The 23972-nt window shown below is 43.4% G+C and overlaps 2 protein-coding genes across 4 annotated transcripts in view; both read right to left on the reverse strand.

The window, feature by feature from the left end:
• Positions 1-9232: 9232 nt before the first annotated feature.
• On the reverse strand, positions 9233-12167 carry LOC134225342 (unextended protein). The gene has a single exon (XM_062705331.1). The coding sequence runs from the start codon at positions 12016-12018 to the stop codon at positions 9433-9435; it is 2586 nt and encodes an 861-aa protein (XP_062561315.1). The 5' UTR covers positions 12019-12167; the 3' UTR covers positions 9233-9432.
• A 4697-nt stretch (positions 12168-16864) lies between these two features.
• Positions 16865-23972, reverse strand: part of LOC134224891 (vacuolar protein sorting-associated protein 16B) — a 92707-nt gene continuing 85599 nt past the window's right edge. The window contains exons 6-7 of one of the 3 annotated variants that reach the window (XM_062704536.1): positions 18109-18318; positions 16865-17064 (exon numbers count right to left, since the gene is read on the reverse strand). In XM_062704536.1, coding sequence (XP_062560520.1) covers positions 16999-17064; positions 18109-18318 — 276 coding nt within the window. In that variant the 3' untranslated portion in view covers positions 16865-16998. Of the gene's footprint in view, positions 17065-18108; positions 18319-23972 lie in introns of those variants that run through there. The other 2 variants (XR_009983097.1, XR_009983098.1) reach the window with 2 other exon arrangements.

Below are 23972 nucleotides of genomic sequence, written 5' to 3' on the forward strand. Positions count from 1 at the left end.
TGATTTTTGGTAACGAAGATAGCCGATTGGTTGTCACACATAATTGAAAGTTTATGCTGTATATTGAATTGCTTGAGTAATTGCTGCCACCAGAGAGCTTCTTGCGTAGTTCTGGATAATGCAATATATTCAGCTTCGCATGTGGACAATGCCACAACATCCTGTCGCTTAGAGTTCCATGATATTGCTCCTCCCATTTGGATAAAAACGTATCGTTTTCGTTCATCCAAATCTCCTCCCCAATCTGCGTCCGAGTAGCCTGCCAAAAGCGGATTGCCATTCTTCGAATATTGCAAACGATGGTTTTTTGTTCCTTTCAGATAGCGTATAATGCGCTTTACTGCCTCCCAATGACGTCGACCGGGGTTGTTACTGAATTTGCTCACCATGTTCACAGCAAACGCAATATCCGGCCTTGTTGCACATGCCACGTACATCAACGAACCCACTGCTTCTTTGTATGGAACTGTTCGCATTTCTTCTACTTCTGATGGATCGTTAGGACACATCGCCTTGTCTAGTTTGTTTGACGGGTCTGCCGGTGTCGAAACTGAGTTGCAATTCGTCATGTTGAAGTGTTCCAGAATGTCTTCAATGTACTGTTGTTGATCAATACAAAGCTTCCCATTGCACCGATCACGCGATATTCGAAGACCAAGGCATAACTCCGCTACACCTAAATCCTTCATTTGAAAACGATTATTTAGAAATTCTTTCAATTTCATTTTCAAAGCTTCATCATTTGAGAATAACAAGAAATCATCCACGTATATTGTCACAAAAATCATTCGCCCACCAGTGATGTTGAAATATAAACAGGGATCCATTTCTGATTGCTCCAAACCAAATTCTCGCAATGACTTGTCAAGCTGAAGATTCCATATTCGGCTTGACTGTTTCAAACCATATAGCGCTTTCTTCAACTTGCACACCTTTGATGGGTCTTTGACAAAGCCTTGGGGTTGTTCCATGAATATCACCTCATCCATAAGTTTGCCTTGGAGAAAAGCGGTCACTGCGTCCATTTGTTCAATATCTAGATCATGTTCAACTGCCAATGACATAAGATATCTGACTGTGGCATATCGCACAACAGGAGCATACACTTCTTCATAATCGATTCCATATCGTTGGGAATAACCTTTCACAACAAGTCGGGCCTTGTATCGACTCACTTCTCCGTTTGCCCCAAGCTTCGTTTTATATATCCATTAATTTTTTATTGCCTTTTTGTCCTTTGGTAATTCCGTTAATTCCCAGGTATTATTCTTATGAAGGGCATCTATTTCTAAACATCAGTGAAGTTGATCGGGTCCTCAGTCAAATCCGAATTCGCAACTACTAGATTGGTGTCTGCAAAATCATCAGGACCAGTAGCTGAACTGAGATACACAAAATCTGAATACTTGCCTGGAATAATGCGCTCCCGACCTCAATCCTATAGTTGCCCTTCAACTGATTGTTCTGATTGCGGTGGGAGCGCGAGATTAGGCTGTATGTTGGAATCTGAAAGCACATCATCATTGATGTTACTGATATTTTCTTGATCCATTTCAATGTCCAGCCAGGAATGTAACTCCATAAACTCAATCGGTTGCGCATGTACATCAGTTGTCAATTTCAACGGCCGTCCTTCATCAATGAATATCACGTCACGGTTAACGATGACATCATCTGCTGCTGGAATGTATATTCGGAAACCTTTTGAATGTTCACTGTAACCTACGAAAACGCCTTCTACAGATTTCGAATCGAACTTTTTTCGCTTCTGTCTTGCCCGATGAACCATCACTCTAGATCCGAACATGCGTAAATGTTTCAAATTGGGTTTTCTTCGACTCCAGGCCTCTTCCGGTGTTTTTGATTCCACAGTTCGGCTAAAGCTTCTGTTTATCAGGTACGCTGCTGTTGATATTGCTTCCGCCCAAAACTTTTTTGGTAATCCAGCGTCGTTCAGCATAGACCTTGCTGTTTCAACCAGTGTACGATTCATTCGTTCTGCTTTTCCGTTCTGTCCAGGAGTAATTGGGCAAGTCCTTTGATGAATTACCCCATCTTGCTGCATGAGCTTCCTGAATGCTGAATTCACATACTCTGTTCCATTATCTGTACGTAGAATCTTGAGACGTCTTCCAGATTGGCGCTCTACTAATGCTTTGAACTGCTCATAAACTTCCTTGACTTGCTGCTTTGACTCAATGAAATACAGGAACACCTTGTGGCTTGCGTCGTCTACAAATGTCACAAAATAGCGACTCCCTCCAATGGAAGGAACTTCAATCGGACCACAAACGTCGGAATGTACCAAATCCAATAAATCAGTTGCATGTGATACACTCGAATGGAATGAACTTCTCTTGTGTTTACCTTGCGCACAAGCTATGCAATCAGGCATGTCTGTTACTCGCAGTTCCAGTCCATCCACTAGGGTAACAAGTTTTCTGATATAGTCCTTGTTCAAATGTCCAAGTCTTCTATGCCACAATTCCATGTCGGTCATTATAAATATGCTTTTTGAGATCGTTTCGTGAGCAGCCTATACATACCATTCTCTTGAATTCCATCAACGACTTCTTCACCATTTTTGTCTCGTACTTGACAACCATCGGAATTGAATAGTACCGTCATATTTTTTTTCACAAATTTTGCTGATGGATAAAAGATTTGCTGACAACTCTGGAACCATCAATACATCTTCAACTTGAATTGGTCCTTTCTCTAATTCCAAATTCACTGTTCCTTTTGCAATAGAATTGATGCATTGACCACTTGCTGTATCGATAGGATGTACCCAATCTATTTGCTTTACGAAACTATCTTCTGACCGCGTCATATGAGAGGATGCCCCAGAATCGAAAAACCAGCTGTCTTCACTTCCGCATCCAATCGTCCATGATGCACACAATGCCTTTGCTTTGGATTTCGATGTAGATGTAGACTTTTGTGGACACCTTGCTGCAAAATGCCCCGGCTTGTTACATGTAAAACAGACTCCATTTTTCTGGTTGCTTTTCAAGTATTTCGGTTTTGATTTCGTATAAAGAGCTCCACCAGTACCGCAATTCTTCAACGGCCCTTTCACATCCTGAATGATTTTAGTTTTCACCACATCAGCTGTGAGATTGATACCGGATGCTTGCAATCCCATAATCATTGGATTATAGTACTCTGGTAACCCTTTCAACAATAAAGACGCGAGCCATTAATCGTTAACTTCAAAGCTGATTTCGCTTAAATCATTTGCTGTTGTCACTAACTGATCCACGTAATCTTCAACACTTTCGCATTCGTCCAACTTGATTGATGTCAGCTTATCCAGTAATCCAAACCTTCTTATTAATCCGTTGTCTTGAAATGCTTGCTGTAACTTGTCCCAAGCTTCTTTTGCTGTCTTCGCTGTTCTTACCAAGCTGAAGTTATGTTTCTCCAAGCTTAAACAAATGGTCGCCAAAGCTCGCTCACACATGTCTTGATCAACGTTCTGAACATCTATTGGTTTTACCGCTCTCCAAGTTCCTTCACGAATCAAGATCATTTTCATCGCAAAAGACCAGGAAGCATAATTCTGTCGTCCCTTTAGTTTCTCCATCGCCGGTAGACTAACTGCGTTTCCGAACGTGCGAACCGGAGCAATTGAATGCACACTCACTCTACTAGTAGTTGCACCATCACCTCCACTAGTTCCACTTCCGCTAGTACTCCTACCGCTTTGAATATTCGCATCATCCCTTGGAAGAACCATTCTCGGACAATTCTGACAACTGAGCGATATATCTTTTCTTCAAACAATGGCCAATAACTCTGGGCCCATAACCACTTGAGAGTTAAAGAAAACACGTCCGTATTGGATGTAGTTTGAAGAACTAATGAAAAGTTTTATTATTCCGTTTACTACCTCTAAACATGGTTACTAGGATAAACGGTTACTACCAAATAAGGGATATCGTGGGTTACTACTTTTTCATCTGTTCATAACACTTACTTTTTGCACTTAGCCGAAGCAAACAGCCTTTTTCAAGGCTCTAAGAGTTAAAAATGATGTTCTCCTTCTGTCGCTATCGCACGGATTAGAAGGCCCTTCAGTGGAAGGGCTGAGATACAGTCTACATCCCCTGCTGAGCCAACTTGTGGTTCATTTCAGGCAGTCCTTCAGTGGGAAGGTTGCCACTGTCGAGGCTAATATTTCGTGACCGGACAGATACTTCCTGAATTTTTTTTGATGATTTTTGTTCGAGGTAGATTTGATTTCTGTGTCGGTTTGATGAGAAGATTTTGCCAAGGAATGGTATGCAACGCCGACTATTTATCCAAAATAGTAGATGTGAGAAATTTGGACATATTATGTATCTCAAAGGCATGGTCAAGTCAAGTTCTACGTCCACTTAGCGGTTATGTCACAGACATTACCCACTGTTCGTTTTTTATATTCTTAAAACAAGTACTGCTACATGTAGAATGTACAAGGTTGTTGTTCTTGATCATTCGATAATTTCAAATAAATAGGTTTGTTGTTTGTTTTTTTGCCGATTTTTTTGATTTTTCAATTTGGAGTAAGCATATGCAACCGCCTTAAGGTAGGCAATTATAGTTGGAATCTCACGCTGAAGCGATGTGCATCGATTGTTTCGAGAAAAACATCATCACCCACCGCTAAGGGTCGTACACATATTAGGTAAGCACTTATGGGGGGAGGAGGGGTCTGTTATTTTCTTACGATCCATATAAATAAAAACTAAATTGTATGAAGAAAATCTTACATGGGGGGAGGGGGGTTGAAAAACTCAAAAAAGCTGCTCTCGTAATTAGTGTATGGCCCCCTAGTGGAATTATCTGGTTTTTCAACTATATATAACAAAATTTCGAAACAAAAACTATGGATTAACCAAGAAAATAAGATTGCTTATCACATAACTATAGGTAGGTACGAGCTTAATTGTTTTGTTCAGTACTGGAAAAGGTCGTGATCGTCATAAGACAGAGAGCAAAGCGCCTTTTTCTATTTCAAGCGACCAAATGAAAGAATCGTGGGTTCTTTGATCAATTTCGCATGAAAGGCAGCCATGAAAGAATGTAGTGCTTTATTTTAAAATTAATATTTCTAAATTATTTCAATAGGTACATGCGAAGAATAGTGACTAGTCGATTAATTAATCATGTTCCTTTAATTCACCGAGTTGAAAATGGTAATAAACACAAAAATAAAGCAGATATTGCACACTTTCATGCCCTGTCACGGGACAAATATTTTTTGAGATTTTTGTAGCATGCCATTCATCCTTCGCGTTTCTATAGATATTGAAAGGGGCAGATATGTAAATATCGCGTGACATCTCTCATTGAAAATGAGAAATTCCAGTACTGGTTTTGTTATTATACCTACTTGTTTTGAGTGCTTTTTTGGCAGCATGCTGTGCGTTCAAAAATTAATGTTGATTTTATTGTTCAAATTTTGGCGAAAAATAAATGCAAATTCATCCGAAGTTTATATCCTTCAATAGAAAGTTTAGTTAAGACCTTACTCACAATAAGTAATTGTGATAACAGGAAATAATATTTTATTCATTTCTTGAAAGTGGTGGAAACTGATCAATGTTCCCCCGGACTCAAAATAGTGACCAAATCACTAAAAAGTGACTCGCTACCAGCCCTGATTTTAGTAATGGATTGTTGTGTACTATTGCATTTAATTCAACCACTTTACAATCAAGTGTAAATAAATGAATTATGTAATACTAAATCAATTAAAATTACGTTATGAAGATATTTTACTAAACAAGCTCAAAGAATTACAATTTGGGAATAAAAATAAGATAGCCAAAAAGAACAACTCTGATGTGCATACTTACATTTCCGCTGCAGCAGTCGTAGAATAAGACGCATTCAGTGGTGATAAATTCCGCCCACGTTCTGTTTCTATACGGTGATGAATCATTTTTGCAGTTTGTTTTCAGCTTTTTGTGAATTTTGGCTGACAACGCAGGTGAGAGAAATAAGCGAAAACTAACCAAGCCAATGATAAGTCATACGATTACAGCAAACAGTATGCCATACTAATTACGCTACATTCAAGCCTTATGAAATGTCATCTTTTTTTTTTGTGAACTGGGGATAGCAAACAGTGAAATACGGGAATCAGGTCATCACGAAAATGATGGATAAGATTTGAGTATGACGAAATTTTTGCTTGAAATGAAAACTCTACGCATGTGCAATTCGATTGTGTGAGAACTAAGTTTTATTCGCAAAATTGAGTTCTGCATTGGTTGCAATGCAAAACGAAGTACTCCTTCCATTTAAAATTACAGCAATGAAATGCTCTGGGACGATTTGTGTTTAAATGTGTAATCTGTGTAACATCATAAAATAAACTAATACCTGCTTTTCCTTCTTTTCTCCTCTATCTAAACATAACGCTTGTTTAATGCCATATCTATATAGCAGTAGTGCTTTAGACGCGTCTTTTGATCGTCTGTTTTCTATTTGTTCTACAAAAGGAACTGAACTCGTGACTCCACCTAAGGTTAGGTACTGTGTAGTTCTTTTTCTGATACGTATTCTAGTTGGTTACAATTTCGATTATGAGTAAGGAAGAGATGTTCAATATATTGAAGGGGTTTTACTTTTTATTATGAAAAACGAACACGCGATTCTCTCAGAGCTCGAGGGAAATCGCAAACCAACTATGGACGTGGAATCGTTCACTTAATTTCTATAATGGATATTATATGACAAATTTTGAGAAACCTGTTTGCAAAAAAAAAATCTTTCTATGGAATAAATTGAACATTTTTTAATACGACACTTGCGCTTTGTATTAACCCATTGACACCCGGAGTTTATAGGCAAAGCTGGCTGAGTCTTCTAACAATTGATCCTATAATAAGACATAGGTCTAATACGGAGTGATAGATTTTAGAATTTAATGAAAATGTTGACCCTAAATAATACACAGAAGAAAAACAAAATTATTTTTTTACAGTTAATTTGATGAAATAAATTTATATCCTTTAGGAAGCTAGGCGTAACATGCAAAATACTACCAAATCGCGTAATTTTTACAATAAAAAAGTTGACATTTGGCGCCTGAACATATTACGTTACTCTTATACTTAATCGCTAGGATGGCTTGTCGTTAGCAAAGTTTCCGATAGTACAGTTACGCAAAGAAGATCAGCTTACACTGATTCTGAATAATGCACATGTTATTATGGTGGCAGCTTGCATTATTGTTCAACCCACTAAGTGACTTCACGGGCGTGTTCACTTCCATATCTTTCAAATTCAGGCTAGGTACCTACAGAGTGCAAACAAGTCAGTTTCAAACATTTATTTATTTATTTATCCTACTAAAGTATAGTAGAAAATATTAAATTTTCATGGATTTTTGACAATAAAAATGTATCTGAAAAGTTTTTGAAGTGTGGATGAAATGTATACTTTTTGGATAAAACGGACGTCGGACATGCGGTCGGGGTTCTTCCAAATCACACCAAGCGCCAATGAAAAATTTCCATTTTTTTCGCCAAAGTTTTCGTATAACAGATGCAATGAATTATTGGCAGTGGCTGATTTTCTACCCGCCGCTGTCACATCCAGGCGCTATAGTATATGCGCAAAATAGCCAGCATGAGTTAACCGCCAGAAATTTGCATGGCGAAAGACATCTAACGCGGGCTTTCTCAAATTTAGAAACTTTTCATAAAAAACTATTTGGTACCGGTTATGTAGGAAGGTGTCCGCTACTACGCCTACCAAATATTTTTTCGATGAAGGTGCTTGATTTTGAGAAATCGAGCCTTAGATGCCTTTCGCCATACTGATTTCAGAAAGTTAACGCCTAGTGTGCCGCTGTAAGCACGCTCAAAGCAGGCGATTCATTAATCACAAATGAATCGCCTGCTTTGAGCGTGCTTACAGCGGCACACTAGGAGTTAACTTTCTGAAATCAGTATGGCGAAAGGCATCTAAGGTTCGGTTTCTCAAAATTAAGCAAAAATTCGAATTTATCGAAAAAATATTTGGTAGGCGTAGTAGCGGACACCATCCGTCATAACCGGTACCAAATAGTTTTTCATGAAAAGTTCCTAATTTTGAGAAAACCCGCGTTAGATGTCTTTCGCCATACAAATTTCGGGCGGGTAACTCATGCTGGCTATTTGCGCATATACGATAGCGCCTTGATGTGGAAGCGGCGGGTAGAAAATCAGCCACTGCCAATAATTCATTGCATTGGACATCGTTTAGCGACATAACTTAGGATATCCTACAACCAGGGATTGAATCCTATAGAGAAAGAGCAAAGTCTCTCACTTATCATCTCTGTATACATATACGATATGTAGCATACCGCGAGAAACTTTTTTTGCAAGCTGTCATGATAGAGAACTGATTCGGGATGTTAAACCCCATGATAAATTTCTTTAGAAAGCTCCAAATGTGGGGAGCACTGGCTCTGATGATGCATTTCATCTTGTTCTACACAGCTATGCAGTAACCAACATGAAAGGAGCGAAAACAAAGCGAAAATTACCATTTTTCTGTGGGGGCTGCCTATCCGATTCTGTTTTTTCGCACTTGTATACAAGTTTGATAAATTTATTATCATGACTTGTTATGATTCGGAACAGTTTTCGCCTCTCTTTTATCGTTGTTCGTTATCTATTGAGATCGACTTCTGCGACTTCTGCAAACCCTACCTACAACAAATGTATTGTCGGCGTAGCACCAACTTAGAATTCGGAAGTCGGGACTTCCGAACCGAACTTTCTGAATGAAAATGAATGAAAAACTCGAACAGTTACCCTTTCTACGCCAAATGTGAAAAGCCGCATTAGGGAAAATAAACTAAAAATGTTGCGTTAGGTAGTATAGGATAAAATAATATGAAAAACTGGCATTTGGCATTTGTAGAAACAACACGTTCGGCAACTGAACTAGTAGATAGTAGAATAAGAAATTGAAATAAAATACAAATGTCGAGGGAATAGAAAGTGTAACGCATTGTTGAACAAAAGCAACCACTTGAGATGTTTTTCAACAAATGCAGGCTGAATGACATTACATGATACAAAATCACGTAGTGATTCTACAATTCTACACTGACTTATTGAAAGGATGATAGAAATACTTTTTCGTTTAAATGAATTTACCTAAATACGTCATCTGATCCAGAAATAATGTTGAGAAGTATTATTTTCCAAAAGTTCTCCGCCATTTGTCATATAAAATCAACTATTTTTAATTTTTTATTACCAACTTTTAGAGAAAAAATTATAAAACTTTGTATTATTTTATTAATTTATCTTATATAGATAATAGCTTTGATTTGATTTCCATAATGATAATATTAATCTTTGACTACAACCAGGACTACAAACATGACTATCAACTTACATCTCGAAAAAAAACAGTTTCAGTGAGGAAGATAGAACATTAAGATTTGGAACGGGTCAGCAGCGGTTTCTCCGATTCGTCGAACGTGACGGCGAGGCTATTGCTGCGCATGCTGTTGATGATACTGACTCCGAGGTTCCCGGGCGGCACTGGTCCATTGTTGTGGTCGGATAGCACCGTCGTCGGCGACGGGGCATTGCTGGTCGGTTTGCTGGCCTTCGGAGTGTGTAGATTGGCCACGGTATCCGCTCCGTAGCTGCGATCGTCTTCATCCAGCGAGTGTAACAGCTTCTCTACCTCGTCGTCGATCGGCTCCATCGATGATTGATAACCGAAACGTTGCGAACGCTCCATTAGGGTAGCACGTTTGGCCGCTAAGTACAAATTACGTTTGATTTGAATGTAGACCACCTCGGATACCGCTTTGACCGTGTAATCCGGGATGAATGTGTGACGCAGCATTGCGTCCATGTTGAGGGATTGCAGCGAACCCATTATTTGCTGAGGCGAGTCCACTGGGATGTCCACGCCTACATTCTGGGACAAGGCTTGCGTTCCAAAGTAAGTAAATGGGCCGCTTTCAAAAATTAAGTTCTCTTTGCCGACGGTCACTTCAACGCGACCTTCCAAGATAAGCACAAAAAAGTCCACCGGCTTTCCACGGGTGATGATGAACATGCTCGGATCGTTGCGGTCTTTTCCTTTGTGTTTGACATGATGCACAATGTCCTGATTCAGCAGACGACGAAGAATCGTTTCAGAAACAGTCTCCTTAAATGCTTCCACTGATGTGCTCAAATATTGGAACGTGGCCAATGTGAGCTGTGGGGAAATGCGTAAACGCTGAGAGTTTGTATCACGTCCCTGTGCGAATACGGTAAAGTCCTGACGAAGTTTGGAACGTTCGCGGCGTACCTTGCGGCGATTATCTGTAAAAACGTCCGTTTCATCCATAATTTCCGCCTGGATCAGTTCCTCGATGACGTCCTCTAGTGTGATCAATCCAACGGTTTCATAGAACGGATCACCTTCACCTTCGTTGTTTATACGGTGTACAAATGCCATGTGACCTTTATGGCCTTCCTTAAATGCTTTGAACATCACATCCAGAGTCGTATCTTCGAACACGAAATGACACGGATTCTGATAGAACTCGCACAGCGTCTTCAGTTGGGTATTGTCGTCCGGATCGACGAACGCCAAGTCCTTGATGTAAAGCAGGGTAACAATATCCTTCCTATCGCCATCGTATACGGGAATACGAGAGAAACCGGATTTCATTATCTCAGTGATTGTTTCGAAGTCCAGTACAGCATCCATCGACAACATAAATGCATCCTCTATGCGGGTCATAACTTCCTCCACGGTTTTCTTTCGTAATTCAAGAACACCCGAAATAACGTTCACTTCATCTTTATCCAAGTCATTGATATCGGTCGTGACTTTAACGAGTTCCTTCAGGCGTTCCCGATTGTAAAAGTTGCCAATTTCTTCGCCAAGTAAATAATCGAGCACTTTCGATGTCGGATAGGATAATGGGAAAGTTATCATCATTACTGCTTTGGTTATTATGATTGTTTTAGCTCCGACAGCCAGCCCATGACGTGAACAGACAGCTTGTGGAGTTATCTCACCAAAGATCACAATCGCGATTGTCGAGCAGAGGACAGCAACCAATCCGGATGTTAAACTGTCCAGCAGAATGGTGAACGTAGAGTTGACCAGCACATTACCCAGCAGAATACTGCACAACAGATAGTTTCCGTGATCGCGGACGGGCTGAATGGCGCGAGCATATCGCTTTTCCTCTTCAGTTCCCGTGTTACACAAAATCTTCAGATCAGTTCTATCCAGCGACATAAGTCCCAGATTCAAACCGGAGAATAAAGCGGAAAACATCAAACACACTATGATGATCAAAATCGCGCACCAAATCGGCAACATTGACTCGTGGCTAGTCATACGCATCCACGGATTGGAGCCCTGATGGATAAACGGTTCCACCGACCGGGCCAACTGTTCAAAAGCAGTCTCATTGGATGTCTCATACTTTGCACATACATAAAAATACTTCCCACTCGTGGTCGGAGGAAGCTCGATTGTGACCAATGCACTATGTTCGCTAATTGAGTCCTTGTTAACGCGGAACTTCTTCGTCACCGGAACCAGACACGAACCACCATACACATTATGTTCCTGTGTAAAAATCACCACCGTGTTCTCATTCAGTCCAGTGCCAAATAGCCGGAGCGTCACGGACGATTGCGCCAACACAGACGGAACAGCATCGTCGTCTATAACCGGTTCCTTCTTGGCGTGTTCAACCCGAATGCCATGGAGTACTAGGTTTTGACCCGAATTAATTACCGCTGCCACTTCTGCCACACTGTTTTTCTCCACGCCTCCCCCGTCACCACCAGCACCGATACTACGTTGTATCCGTAGAACACCATTTATCTGCTGGCTCTGTTCCTTGTTTTGCTCGTCAGCAAGATTAGGAGCTGCTGCTGCACACACACGGCACGATTGCAACACCACGGTTAATGCCACTAGCACCACCGACGCGACGATGACCTCGAATCGATTACTAATTTTTCGCGACGAAAGCTTTCTGGCTTTTGTCATATTTTAATTTTCACAACCGAATCGAATATTGAACTGATGCTTCTTGTTATCCGTTCGAGACTCTGTGCGTAGTCCGTTCCGCACGACAGTGATCTATATTTTTGTTCCTGGATTGCTATTTAGCGACTGTGAAAAATAATCGCGGTGAGTGACTCACATTTTGACAATGTTCACTCGCTCTGCTATAGTCAGAGTATCTCCATCAGCAGCTGCAAATTAAATAAGGGTATAACAGTTTCAATTCTTATTCAAGTATATAGCAACCCCGTGGAAAGAGATGCTTTCTTGTGATTTTTCAAATTCAATAAAGGAGCGGCATGAATCAATTTTTCAATCTCTCGGTAGTTTCGTAAAAAATCAGAATAATTCAAGACAAAATTTTCAAAACGGCTTATCTGCTTTTGTAAACAAAGATTCAAACGACGATTTGGTGAATCTGATAGCTCTCCCACGCAAACCAATAACACCACCAATAGGTAGGTGAAGGCACAGATAACAGATATTTAAGCCCCAAACGGAATACAACGGAACGGCAACGGAAACGGAAAATTTGACAGTTAGCCCATATATTTTCTGTCAAATTTTCCTTTTCCGTCGCCGTTCCGTTGTAGTGCGTTTTAGGGCTTTAAGCTAGAACAAATTTTATTGAAAATCATGTGTAAACTCTCAGTTACCGCTCAGCTTCTGAGACGTGCAGACGTGTTTCCGATTGCGCTCTTGGAAAGTCAAGTGATCGAATACAGTGATTAAAGTTCGATTCCGTCTGTGCCGCGTCGCGCGTTTTAGTGATCCGCGATGAGGCGAGAAAATACCTTTCGTATTGACTATTCGAGTTTCCCGGTGAAGCCGTCATTCGAAAAGGTTCACGGCTTTTGCCGCACGGTACTTGGCCTGAAGAAAGAAGAAGTGTTGAGACTACAGTGCCACAGAGGTGAACAATGTGCGTTCGTCAAGGTTGACAACCTGGCGCTCGCACAACGAATAATGCAAGAACATGACGAGAAGCATGAAGTGGAGCACGCGGGGAAAAAATACAAGCTTCGCATCACCATGGAAGATGGATGTGTAGAAGTTGAAGTACACGACCTGCCAGAAAACGTCCCCGAAGAAAAAATCGTGTAATTCTTGAGTGCGTTCGGTGAAGTGTTTTCGCTGCGAGAGCTAACATGGGGAGAAGGGTTCGAGTTCGGTGGAATACCGCTCAGCATTTGGTCGGCCCGAATGCTAGTCCATCGAAACATCGATTCGTGGGTAACGATCGATGGACAGCAGGCCTACATTGTTTACAAGGGGCAGATCGTCTCTTGTAAATACTGCAAAGAGCAAGCGCATACTGGCATATCGTGTGTCCAGAACAAAAAGCTTCTAGTCCAGAAGAGCTATGCGAACGTGGCGAAGCAAACTGGGCCACGACAACCACCGAAGAAGGTGAACGGTGTAAAACCCCCGGCTCAATAAACCCAACTCAATAAACTAGCTCAATAAACCCAACTGCAAGCCAGCCGACTGCGCCCATTGCACGAACGGTGTCTCCCAACCCGTTGCAAACACAAATCGCGCGCAGCACATCGTCGTCGTTGCGCACACAACCACAGACCGCTGAAGTGGTCTTGGTTGACATATTCAAAAAGCCAGCAAACGCGTTGCGATCGAAAGACCGAACCGCCGGCAACGACACGGACGATTCATCCAAATCGACGAGAAGCAGCCGAAGCCGAGGACGCCCGCCCGGCAAGAAACAGCGATGCAACGACGGTGACGACGAGCAGGATGTGGACTTTCTTCCATAAATGGCTCTCACGTCTTACAACCTCGCATCCATCAACATCGGCACGATCACGAACCCCACAAAACTGAACGCACTCCGAACCTTCATAAGCAGCCAAAACCTCGATATCGTGTGTCTGCAGGAAGTCGAGAACGAACAGCTTTCCTTGCCTGGCTTTGTCGTTTTCGCGAATGTGGACCACACGAGGAGAGGCACAGCTGTTGCGGTGAAGGAGCACATCCATGTCACTCACGTGGAGAAGAGCCTGGACAGCCGACTAATCGCGCTGCGAGTGCACGACACAACGATCTGCAACGTCTACGCTTCCTCCGGCACTGCTCAGCGCGCTGCTAGAGAGGAGTTCTTCAATGGCACGCTTGCCTATTATCTCCGCCACCACACCGAGAACGTCATCGTAGCTGGCGATTTCAATTGCGTGCTGCGTGCGTGCGATTCGTCTAGCCCGAACACCAGTCCGTCCCTCAAAACAGCTGTACAGCTACATGATGTATGGGAGAAGTTGTGTCCACGTGATGCAGGTTTTACCTATGTCTGTCGAAACGCGCGATCTCGACTCGATCGGATCTATGTCAGCCGTGGTCTTCGCGACAAACTGCAGTCGGCCTACACGCACGTCTGCTGTTTCACGGATCACAAGGCGCTAACGCTCAGACTTTGTTTTCCCCCACTGGGACACGAGCCCGGGCGCGGTTTCTGGGTCCTTAGACCGCATCTTCTTACCGAAGAAAACGTTGCCGAGTTTCAGTATAAGTGGCAATATTGGACTCGTCAGCGCAGAAACTACGCGTCGTGTATGCAATGGTGGCTGACGAACGCTAAGCCAAAAACTATATCCTTTTTCAAGTGGAAATCTCGTGTCGTCTACGAGGAGTTCCACGATACGCATCAGCACCTCTATGCGCAACTACGGCTAGCGTACGACGGCTATTATCAGCAGCCACAAATGATCACCACCATCAACCGGCTGAAAGGGGACATGTTGGCTCTGCAGCGTAATTTCTCCCACATGTTTACGCGCATCAACGAGATGCACGTGGCCGGCGAGCCAATGTCGATCTTCCAGCTGGGGGAAAGACGACGGAAGAAAACAACGATCTCGCAGCTACAGACGGGAGAAGACGAAATCATCGTCGAGCCTCAAGCGATCGAGGCAAATCTGTTTGATTTTTTCTCGAGCCTGTACTCAGAAGAAACAGCAGAAAACGACGGCAATGCCAACAACGGGGACGATTTTGCTTGCGAACGTGTTATCCCACCGGACGACCCACTGAACGAAGCGTGCATGGAGGAGATACAAACAGCAGAAATTCTGGCTGCTATCAGGGCGAGCGCACCCAAACGATCCCCCGGTGCCGACGGGATCCCACGAGAATTTTACCTCCGGATGTTCGATGTCATCCACCGTGAGTTGAACATGCTTATGAATGAAGCACTCAACGGAAATCTCCCCCATGCCTTCGTGGAGGGTGTAACCAGTGGTGTGTCTGTCGTTTCGAGATGTGTGAGATTTTCGCGTTTTCATTCCGTGTAATAAATATATGTTAGACAATACCAAGAAGAAAGTTGAATATGCGCTAAGCATCACAACCACCCATCACCCACCGGAAAGGATGCAGCCACACCACACATAGTTCCGCTATTCACCACCAGTGGCAGGATCACGGAAAACTGGACGGCCATTGGGGGGTGGCGTAGAAGGCGCCATGATAAGCAAAAGGCTTGGAGGGGAAGTTTGCTTGGTCGAGGGTTCTGAAAGGATATACGCCATTGCTTGGAATCATTTCCAAAGCGATATCCAAGCACGACAGACGTCTGAAAAACAACCAGTTCTAATAAACCAGTAGAAGGAAGTAAAGTGAAGCCTTGTGAGACAGTGGAAACTGTAAAGCTAAAGTAATCATCCAGGTAAAACCCTCGACTAGAACTCCAACCCCTCCAAAACTAAGACGCTACTTACTTTCCCCAATGTGCTCGCAGGACCCTCTTTTTCTTTGTGGGTTCAACGTCGGAACTGCCCGTGATTGTTCCGGTTGAACCAGCTAGATAACGTGACCAGTGTCCGTCTCGACATTACGTACCCGGATCCGAAAGCGGCCCCGAAAGCGGTCCGAACGTCCAATAAGGATCAGCCCCAGCATAACGTCCCCAATTGTCCGTGGCCGCCGCCATTTTATTCGGAGCTTCGCGACGCCGTCAATTTCGTCCGCGAATAGCTCGGTGGAGGACGACAGGCGGCTGAACATCGTCGTGGAGTCGGAAGCAGTACAGAGGCGAGCGTAGGAAGAACGGCCTAGAGGTCAGCGGACCGGAGAAGGGGCCCCGCCAACAGAAGAAGAGTAGTGAGAAGGTGAAGAAGGTAGGAGATAGACGGTTAAGGAAGTGGGAGAAGTGAAGGTACCTGTGTGCTGAATAAAGTGGGTGAAGTTGCTAACGGTATTCAGGTGTTTTCTTGGTCGCGAGAGATTCAAGCGCGTATGCCGACCCTGAGGTTTTGAGGAGGGAGTCTCATGTGTGCCGAAGTGAGGGCTGCCCCATTAGTTACACTTAGCGCCCAACTGAAATTTGTGTAAATTCTCAGTGCCCGGGTACACTTGAATACCAATAGCGTGTCTGCAGAAGTCTCTGGGAAAACGTCCAGACTTCATTGACCAATTTTTCCAAAAGCACACAAAACACATGAGCGACTGAAGATTGAACTTCAATACAACTTTTCATTAAGAGGGGTCGTGGATGTGAGTGAATGGTCAGTTTAGCTACCAATCATTGATAAAAGCAAACTAAAAGAATACGAGTTTGGAAGTTGGAGTATTTTCGCGGTGAATTCCGGAAAGGCTTGGTGTAGTGTGATTTTGAGTCTGCGAAGTAAACCACCGAACATTTACGAAACGTTTATAAATCATAAGCGAGCTAAAACTAGGATTTTTAAAATTAATTGCTTCATAGGGAGCGTGAACAAATTTTAGGTTTTTTTTTCAATTACAATTTTCAGCTTTCAAGCAACGAAAGTGTTTTTTCAATTAGGATTTTCAAATTTGCTTATTATAAGTACAGCTAGACCAGTTTTCTAGTTTCTTTTTAAATTTTTCAATCCGATTTTTGGTAGAATGTCCGAGATGGAGATGCCTCGATTGTTGTCCAAATACCATGCGATGAATCCAGGCCATCTAACGGTGGATGAGCTGGAACACGAGCTAAAGATCCGTGGTTTGCCGGTAGAGTCGTCGCGGAGTGCGTCCGAAAGAACCCTGAGAGTTAATCTGAAAGAAGAGAAAGGAAAACCGGATGTTGAATGGCCATTCGTAAGCGAATCGGTCATAGCAGAGCTTGAAGTGTGCGACGATAAGATGAATGGCATAAAGAATCATTTGATTAAGCGAGGTACAAAGAGAGCACCAGAGCAGCTGTACAAAACTAGGTTAATTCATCTCATTTTCCGCATGCAACGGCTCAGAGCCTACGCGAAGGAAGAGGATGAGTTGAATAGTTTGGCAGTGATAGCGGGAGAATGTGTGAAGCTTCTAAATGTTTACTTCTCAGCTACCTCTCACCTCCTAGAAGTGAGAGAGGCAGAATTAGCGATAATTAATGAAAGCTTGAATGAAATCCGAAACCAATGCGAAACCGAAACAGCTGTTAATACGCCGGTTAGAGAAGAAAACGAGAGAGGAGCGGAAGGAAGCGAGGAAAACGTGCTAGGTGCTGTAGGTGGAGAACCGAACAGAACCGGAGGTAATGAGAAGGATAGATTAGCGGCAGAAATTGCTAAACTAACTGCGGTGGTAGGTCTATTAGTACAGCGTATGAATGTGTTAGAAGCTAATCAAGCTGTTAGCCAACCAATAGATTCTCACACTAAGACGAGCAATAGCACTCGGATTGAGGAACAAGCCATGTCGCATGAAGAAGTAGAGCAGAGTACAGATAAACCAGTGAATTTTCTAGATTGGTTGAAGAAGAGGAATGAATCGTTAGACACACTGAAGAGTTCAGAGGATAGGAAGAAAGTAGAAGCTAGGTTGGATGACAGAAACATGAATGACATGAGAAGCCAGAGAATTGGGAACCGATTTCCGATTCATAAATGGTCCGTGCGATATGACGGAATGGACAACGGACGAAAGTTGAACGAATTTTTGAAAGAAGTAGAGTTTAATGCTAGGTCAGAAGGTTTTTCTGATGAGGAATTGTTTCAAGGAGCTCACCATCTGTTCACACAGAAGGCGAGATCCTGGTTCATGAAGTCTGTGGTGAGTTAGGATCGTGGAATGAGTTGGTTAGAGAGCTGAAGAGAGAGTTTTTACCTGTCGACATCGACTATGTCTATGAACGGCAAGCTGGAAACCGGAAGCAAGGTGCCAGGGAGAAGTTCCAGGACTTTTACTTGGACATGGTCCGGATCTTCCGTAGCATGTCCACTCCGTGGGATGAGAAACGGAAATTTGATGTTCTTTTCCGAAACACTCGAGAGGACTGTCGCATAGCAATGCTGGCGGCGAACATTGATTCGATACCTAGAATGAGGGATTTCGGTAAGCGGTTCGATTCAATTAATTGGCACATGTACCAGAAAAGAGACAGTAGGTTCAATCGAAAAGAAACTATTCACATAGATGAGGTTAGACAACTGCATTCGTACAGAGATAGGCAAGACAGGTACCAGAAAAGTGACCAGAACAGAGGTGTCACTAATGTGCACCAGTCGTTCAGGTCGGATAACCAACAATCCCAAACACGTCAATGGAAACAGCGACCACAGCAGGAGCAAAAATTTCAAAATGGTAAAAGTTTCCATAAACCAATACCGGAGAATCGACAGCGCCAGAAAAGTCCTGTTCCATGCACTAGTGGAACAAATGCTCTTCAAAGGATAGTTAACGCATACATCCCTTTAAAGAGAAATGTTTGCTTTAATTGTCATGATGCAGGGCATACTTTCACTGAGTGTGTAACCGTTGGTTCCAATTTGTAGCTTGTTAGCTCCTCCACAAGCATCCCCATATCTCGACCCCCACGCCAGTAAGCACCTAACGCCTAGTCCGTTCCAAATCAATGTAGTAGGACAGCCTTACTGGTGGCGATCCCAGCTGTTCGAAGCAAAAAGATTTTATGTACTTCCCGTAATTTCTTTATCACCAGTTCTATGAGCTCCCTCCACACTTTTCCCTCCGTGGGTGAGATAGAGCTCATACCCGTTACCCACGGGAGTTGACCTAATTGTCACCACCGCTATGAAGTTGCTGCCAACTTTTGAGAAGTGCGAAGCTGTCAAACTTCGGCTCTTCTCAAAATACTCAAGAACCAGCGAAAGAGGGTGTAAATTCTAAAAGATTGGTCCTGGTCGTTCTCTTCCGTATCGACTGCCACCGACGGCAGAAGTGCGCGCCGATCAGATTTCATTTGTTTAAAATTTATAAATATATTACCAGAAGTGCATTTCTAGCGAAATTGGGAACAATTTAACAGCCAGTGGATAGTAAGGCTTGCGTAAAATACGAAAGTAGAAACATAGTTAGTTCATAGTTTTTCTTTGTATAAATTGTATAGTTGAAGTGAACTCAAAAGGAAAAATATCAACCCGCACCGATAGCCGGTGAATAAACACAAGAAAAGGTAATTGTCTATGCTATTGTTAAAATAGAAAATGGTGAAGTATAGGGCATGGTGAGAGAGTGACTATGTGGTACTAATCCTGTGGGACAGGTCCGTGTCTGTTTCCGGGCCTTTTCTTTATTTTCGGTGGCCTCGGGTGCAATTCCCGGAGGACTCCTTTTCGCCCCCAGCGACAACGACGACCAGTGACGACCAACCTTGTAGAAACCTCGTACAAAGCTCGACGGACGGTCTGAAGCTAAAATTCGCTGGCGGAAAGCGTAGGACGTTGCGAATCCAGGACCTGGTAACCACGCGGACTGGCACGACGCCATTTCTTTTCCGAGGTTCGGAGCGACGTGGGTGGTGCACGAATAAAGGAAATCCCGCCGCACGGTAGTGGCCCCATTCCGCCTTCGTCCAGCGACCGTAGCCCCATCGATCGGTCCGTGAGTGGCCTCCCCAACGTTCAACCAGGCAGAGCTCCTAGATACGACACGCCGCCGCACGGTAGTGGCCCAATTCCGCCTTCGTCCAGCGACCGTAGCCCCATCGATCGGTCCGTGAGTGGCCTCCCCAACGTTCAACCAGGCAGAGCTCCTAGATACGACATGCCGCCGCACGGTAGTGGCCCCATTCCGCCTTCGTCCAGCGACCGTCGTACCCTCGATCGGTTCGTGAGTGGCAGCCGCAACCCAGATTCCGTCGGAGGGCCCTCCAGCAGCATGCTAGCCAACGTGAAACATCAAACCATACGCAAGTACCCTTGTCCCTCTCACCATAGAAAGGCTTAATGGCCAAATAAACCAATAATGTTAAGATAGTTATTGCGTATAGCCATTTCATTTAAGAACGCACTCCCTGGATATATATTGTAATTTTCTTTCGATTCGTGCCCAAAACGGGTATTCAAGCCTCGGTCTGTGGTAGTCCGCCCTGGAAAACGACCATTTCTGAATTTTCTTCCTCTTTCGTCCGTGAACTCGGTTGGCTTTCTCCTCCGTGACGTGACGCGACAATAGATGCTCCTACCAAGGTAAGTGCTAGGTGGTGCAGTAAATATAACGGTGCTAATTAAATTACGACCCAGTGCGTGACAACTTCCTTCCTCATTTCCCTTCTGAGCAGCCGAGAGGCTACAAACTGGCGCCCAGCAAAAATAATTAGTTACCCTAAATCATTTTTTCACTCCCCCTAGCGGAGGGGAAGAAAAACACTTCCGGTTTTTTGGATATTTTTTTTTCGTTCTTCCAACGAAGCAGTTGTTTGAGCAACATGGATTTGGAATTCGAGGTGCAATATAAGCGATTAATGGTTCATCATCTCGAGAAGCACGAGATCGAATACGAACTGACTATCAGAGCAGTGCAATACGACCCCGCTGAGTCCCGATCTGCTATTCAGAGGAGGCTCAGGGATCGGTTGAAGGACGAAAAAGAGCAAAATGCAGTGGATGTGGATTTTCTTAGGTGTGATGTTACAGTAGATGCGGAAATCAAAGTGATTGACAAAAACTTAGAGCAAATTAGAAGTTATTTAGATAATGAAGTGCATTTTGAAGGTTTCAGAGACAGTCTGAAATCGAGAATGGTGCATTATTTTGCCAGAGTTCGCCGCGCTCAAGAATATGCTGAGACGGACGAAGATCTCACAGACTTTGATAAGCTTCTTTGCACGATTCGAGGACTAATGAACACCTATTTTTCTATGTTCTCACCATTACATTCGGTTAGAAAGAATGTGATGGAAGGAATTGCTCGCTCGATTTCAAACATACGGGTTGAGTGTGAATCTAAAAATAACCCATCCAAAAATGTACAAAAAAGTTCTCAGAAAAAAACCAAACAATCAAAGAAGAAAGTTCCACAATCGTCCGAAGAAGAAGATCAAGATAATGAGGGGGCTCAGGGTGGTTCAGGTCTTCCCCTAACGTCGAGTCGCCGCGAATTAAAATCGTACAAACAATCTTCGAACACAAACCTAGAAGCACTTCCGAGTATGCTCGCAACGTTGTATCCCTTCGCGTTTCCACAATATCCGTTTGCGATGCCTCGTCAAGAGTCCATCCCGGATACGAATCGTTCGGAAAAAGTGATCCGCAAATTTCCACTGAATAAACCATCGAAGTCTAAGCCGATTCAGCAGGCTGAGACGTCGGATTCAGTAACTGAGTCCGACCCAGAAAGTTCTGCATCATCGTCAGATGCTCCGGTCGTTAGACACCAGAGAAACCCACATCGTCGCGCGCTACCCAAAACTCGACCGATAGCGGAATGGAACATTCGGTACGATGGTCGAGATAATGGCCAAAATTTGATGAAATTTATAAAAGAAGTTGAATTTTATGCTAAGTCGGAGAAAGTATCTAAACGTGAACTATTTCGGTCCGCGATATATCTTTTCAAAGATCATGCCAAGTCGTGGTTTATGTCTGGCATGGAAAATGAAGATTTCGCGAATTGGAACGAACTGGTAGCCGAACTCAAACGGGAGTTTCTCAGTCCCGATCACGATCACGTGGCCGAGATTAAAGCAATCTCGCGGAAACAAGGTCCAAAAGAACGCTTTTCGGATTATTTGACGGAAATGTTGAAAATATTTAATTCCCTTACGAAACCGATTTCGGAAGGAAGAAATTTGAAATCGTATACCGAAATCTACGATCGGACTACAAGGGTCACGCGGTCGCGTCTAACGTGAATAATTTAGCCGATCTGAAGAGGTTTGGGAGGCAGTTGGACGCTACCTATTGGTACAAATACGCCCCAAACACGCAGGATCAGCACCCGCCGCCGCGAAATAAGACTCAGGTGAATGAGATTAGCAGAGATTCTCATAAAATGTCCAAGCCCCCGGTCGAAATGTCGAAGAAATTATACAAATCGCGAAATTTTTATCGGTCGCAGAAAGAAGCCTCGGAAGATGAACACCCTTCGAGGAAACCGTCGAGAGAAATTCCAAGGAAACCAAGAATTGAGAGAAAAAGCCAGAGGAGCCTAGAACTTCAAAGGTAGAGGAGGAAATACCTTCGTGGATTGATACTTACGTGCCTCCTAGGGAAGGGATATGCTTTAATTGTAGACAGCCCGGCCATAACTTTACAGAATGTATTCAACCTAGGTACAAATTCTGCCTCCGATGCGGGTTGCATCAGGTCGAAACCAAAATTGCCCCTATTGTGAAAAAACTTCCAATAGACTACCTGAGAGGGCAGGCCAGTCAATGTTTTCAAAATCCCTCACAGCAATCCCTTAACGAATCCGGTTATTACCGAATTCACGACTCTGATTACGACCCCCGAGCACGCCCACCTAGAAGAGTTATTCGTTAATGTGCAGGACGATGATCGCCCTTTCGTGAAAGTATCTATCTTCGATGTCCCTATTGTCGGTCTACTTGACAGTGGAGCGCATCGAAGTATTCTAGGCATAGGTTCCTTAAAATTGATTAAATCCAGCAAATTAAAAATATTCCCTGCTAATGTCGATCTGGTCACGGCCAGTGGACAAAAGTTAGAAGTGACGGGCTATGTAAACCTTCCAATAAGTTTTAACGGTCAAACCAAACTAATCCCTACACTGGTTGTGCCTGAGCTCAGGAGACGGCTCCTGTTAGGTACGGATTTTTGGAAGACGTTTGGTATTGTTCCAACTATCCAATCAGTTGCGGTAGAGGAAATTGAAATCGCTCCAGAAGATTGTATTCTGACCGACCAACAACTTCTAGAATTAGAGTTGGTTAAAAGTCAATTCAAAGCGGCAGTCGACGGTCAATTAGACACGACGCCACTAATCTCACACCGTATCGAATTAACTGACGAGGCCAAACAGTTAGCTCCAGTCCGCATAAACCCGTTCCCTACTTCTCCAAAACGTCAGGAGCAAATAAATGAGGAATTGGATAAAATGCTTGAAGCCGGCATCATAGAGCGGTCCTACAGTAACTGGGCGTTGAGGTTAGTCCCCGTTGACAAACCCGACGGGACAGTACGATTGTGCCTTGACGCACGAAAATTAAACGAGAGGACAGTTAGAGATTCATACCCGTTGCCACACGCAGATAGAATTCTCAGTCGTTTAGGGCCATGTAAATATATTTCGACAATTGACTTGTCGAAAGCGTTTCTGCAAATCCCTCTCTATCCCAAATCGCGTAAATTGCCCGCCTTTTCAGTTCTAGGTAGAGGACTTTTCCAGTTCACCCGCATGCCCTTCGGACTAGTGAATAGCCCTGCAACACTGTCACGGCTAATGGACAGAGTCTTGGGTGCCGGTGAACTGGAGCCTAAAGTCTTTGTCTACCTAGACGACATTATCGTCTTGAGCGAAACCTTTGAAGAGCACCTCATGTTACTCAGAGAAGTGGCTTTTCGTTTAAACAGGGCTAATTTATCCATAAACGTACAAAAATCCAAATTTTGCGTACATGAGCTCCCATATCTGGGGTACATTCTATCCACAAAAGGGCTAAAGCCAAACCCAGATCGCGTGGAGGCCATTATTAATATAGAACGTCCCAATAGCATACGTGCTTTGCGACGATTCCTGGGCATGAGTAATTATTATCGGCGTTTCAT

This window comes from Armigeres subalbatus, chromosome 3 (genome assembly GCF_024139115.2).
Source record: "Armigeres subalbatus isolate Guangzhou_Male chromosome 3, GZ_Asu_2, whole genome shotgun sequence".
NCBI lineage: Eukaryota > Metazoa > Arthropoda > Insecta > Diptera > Culicidae > Armigeres > Armigeres subalbatus.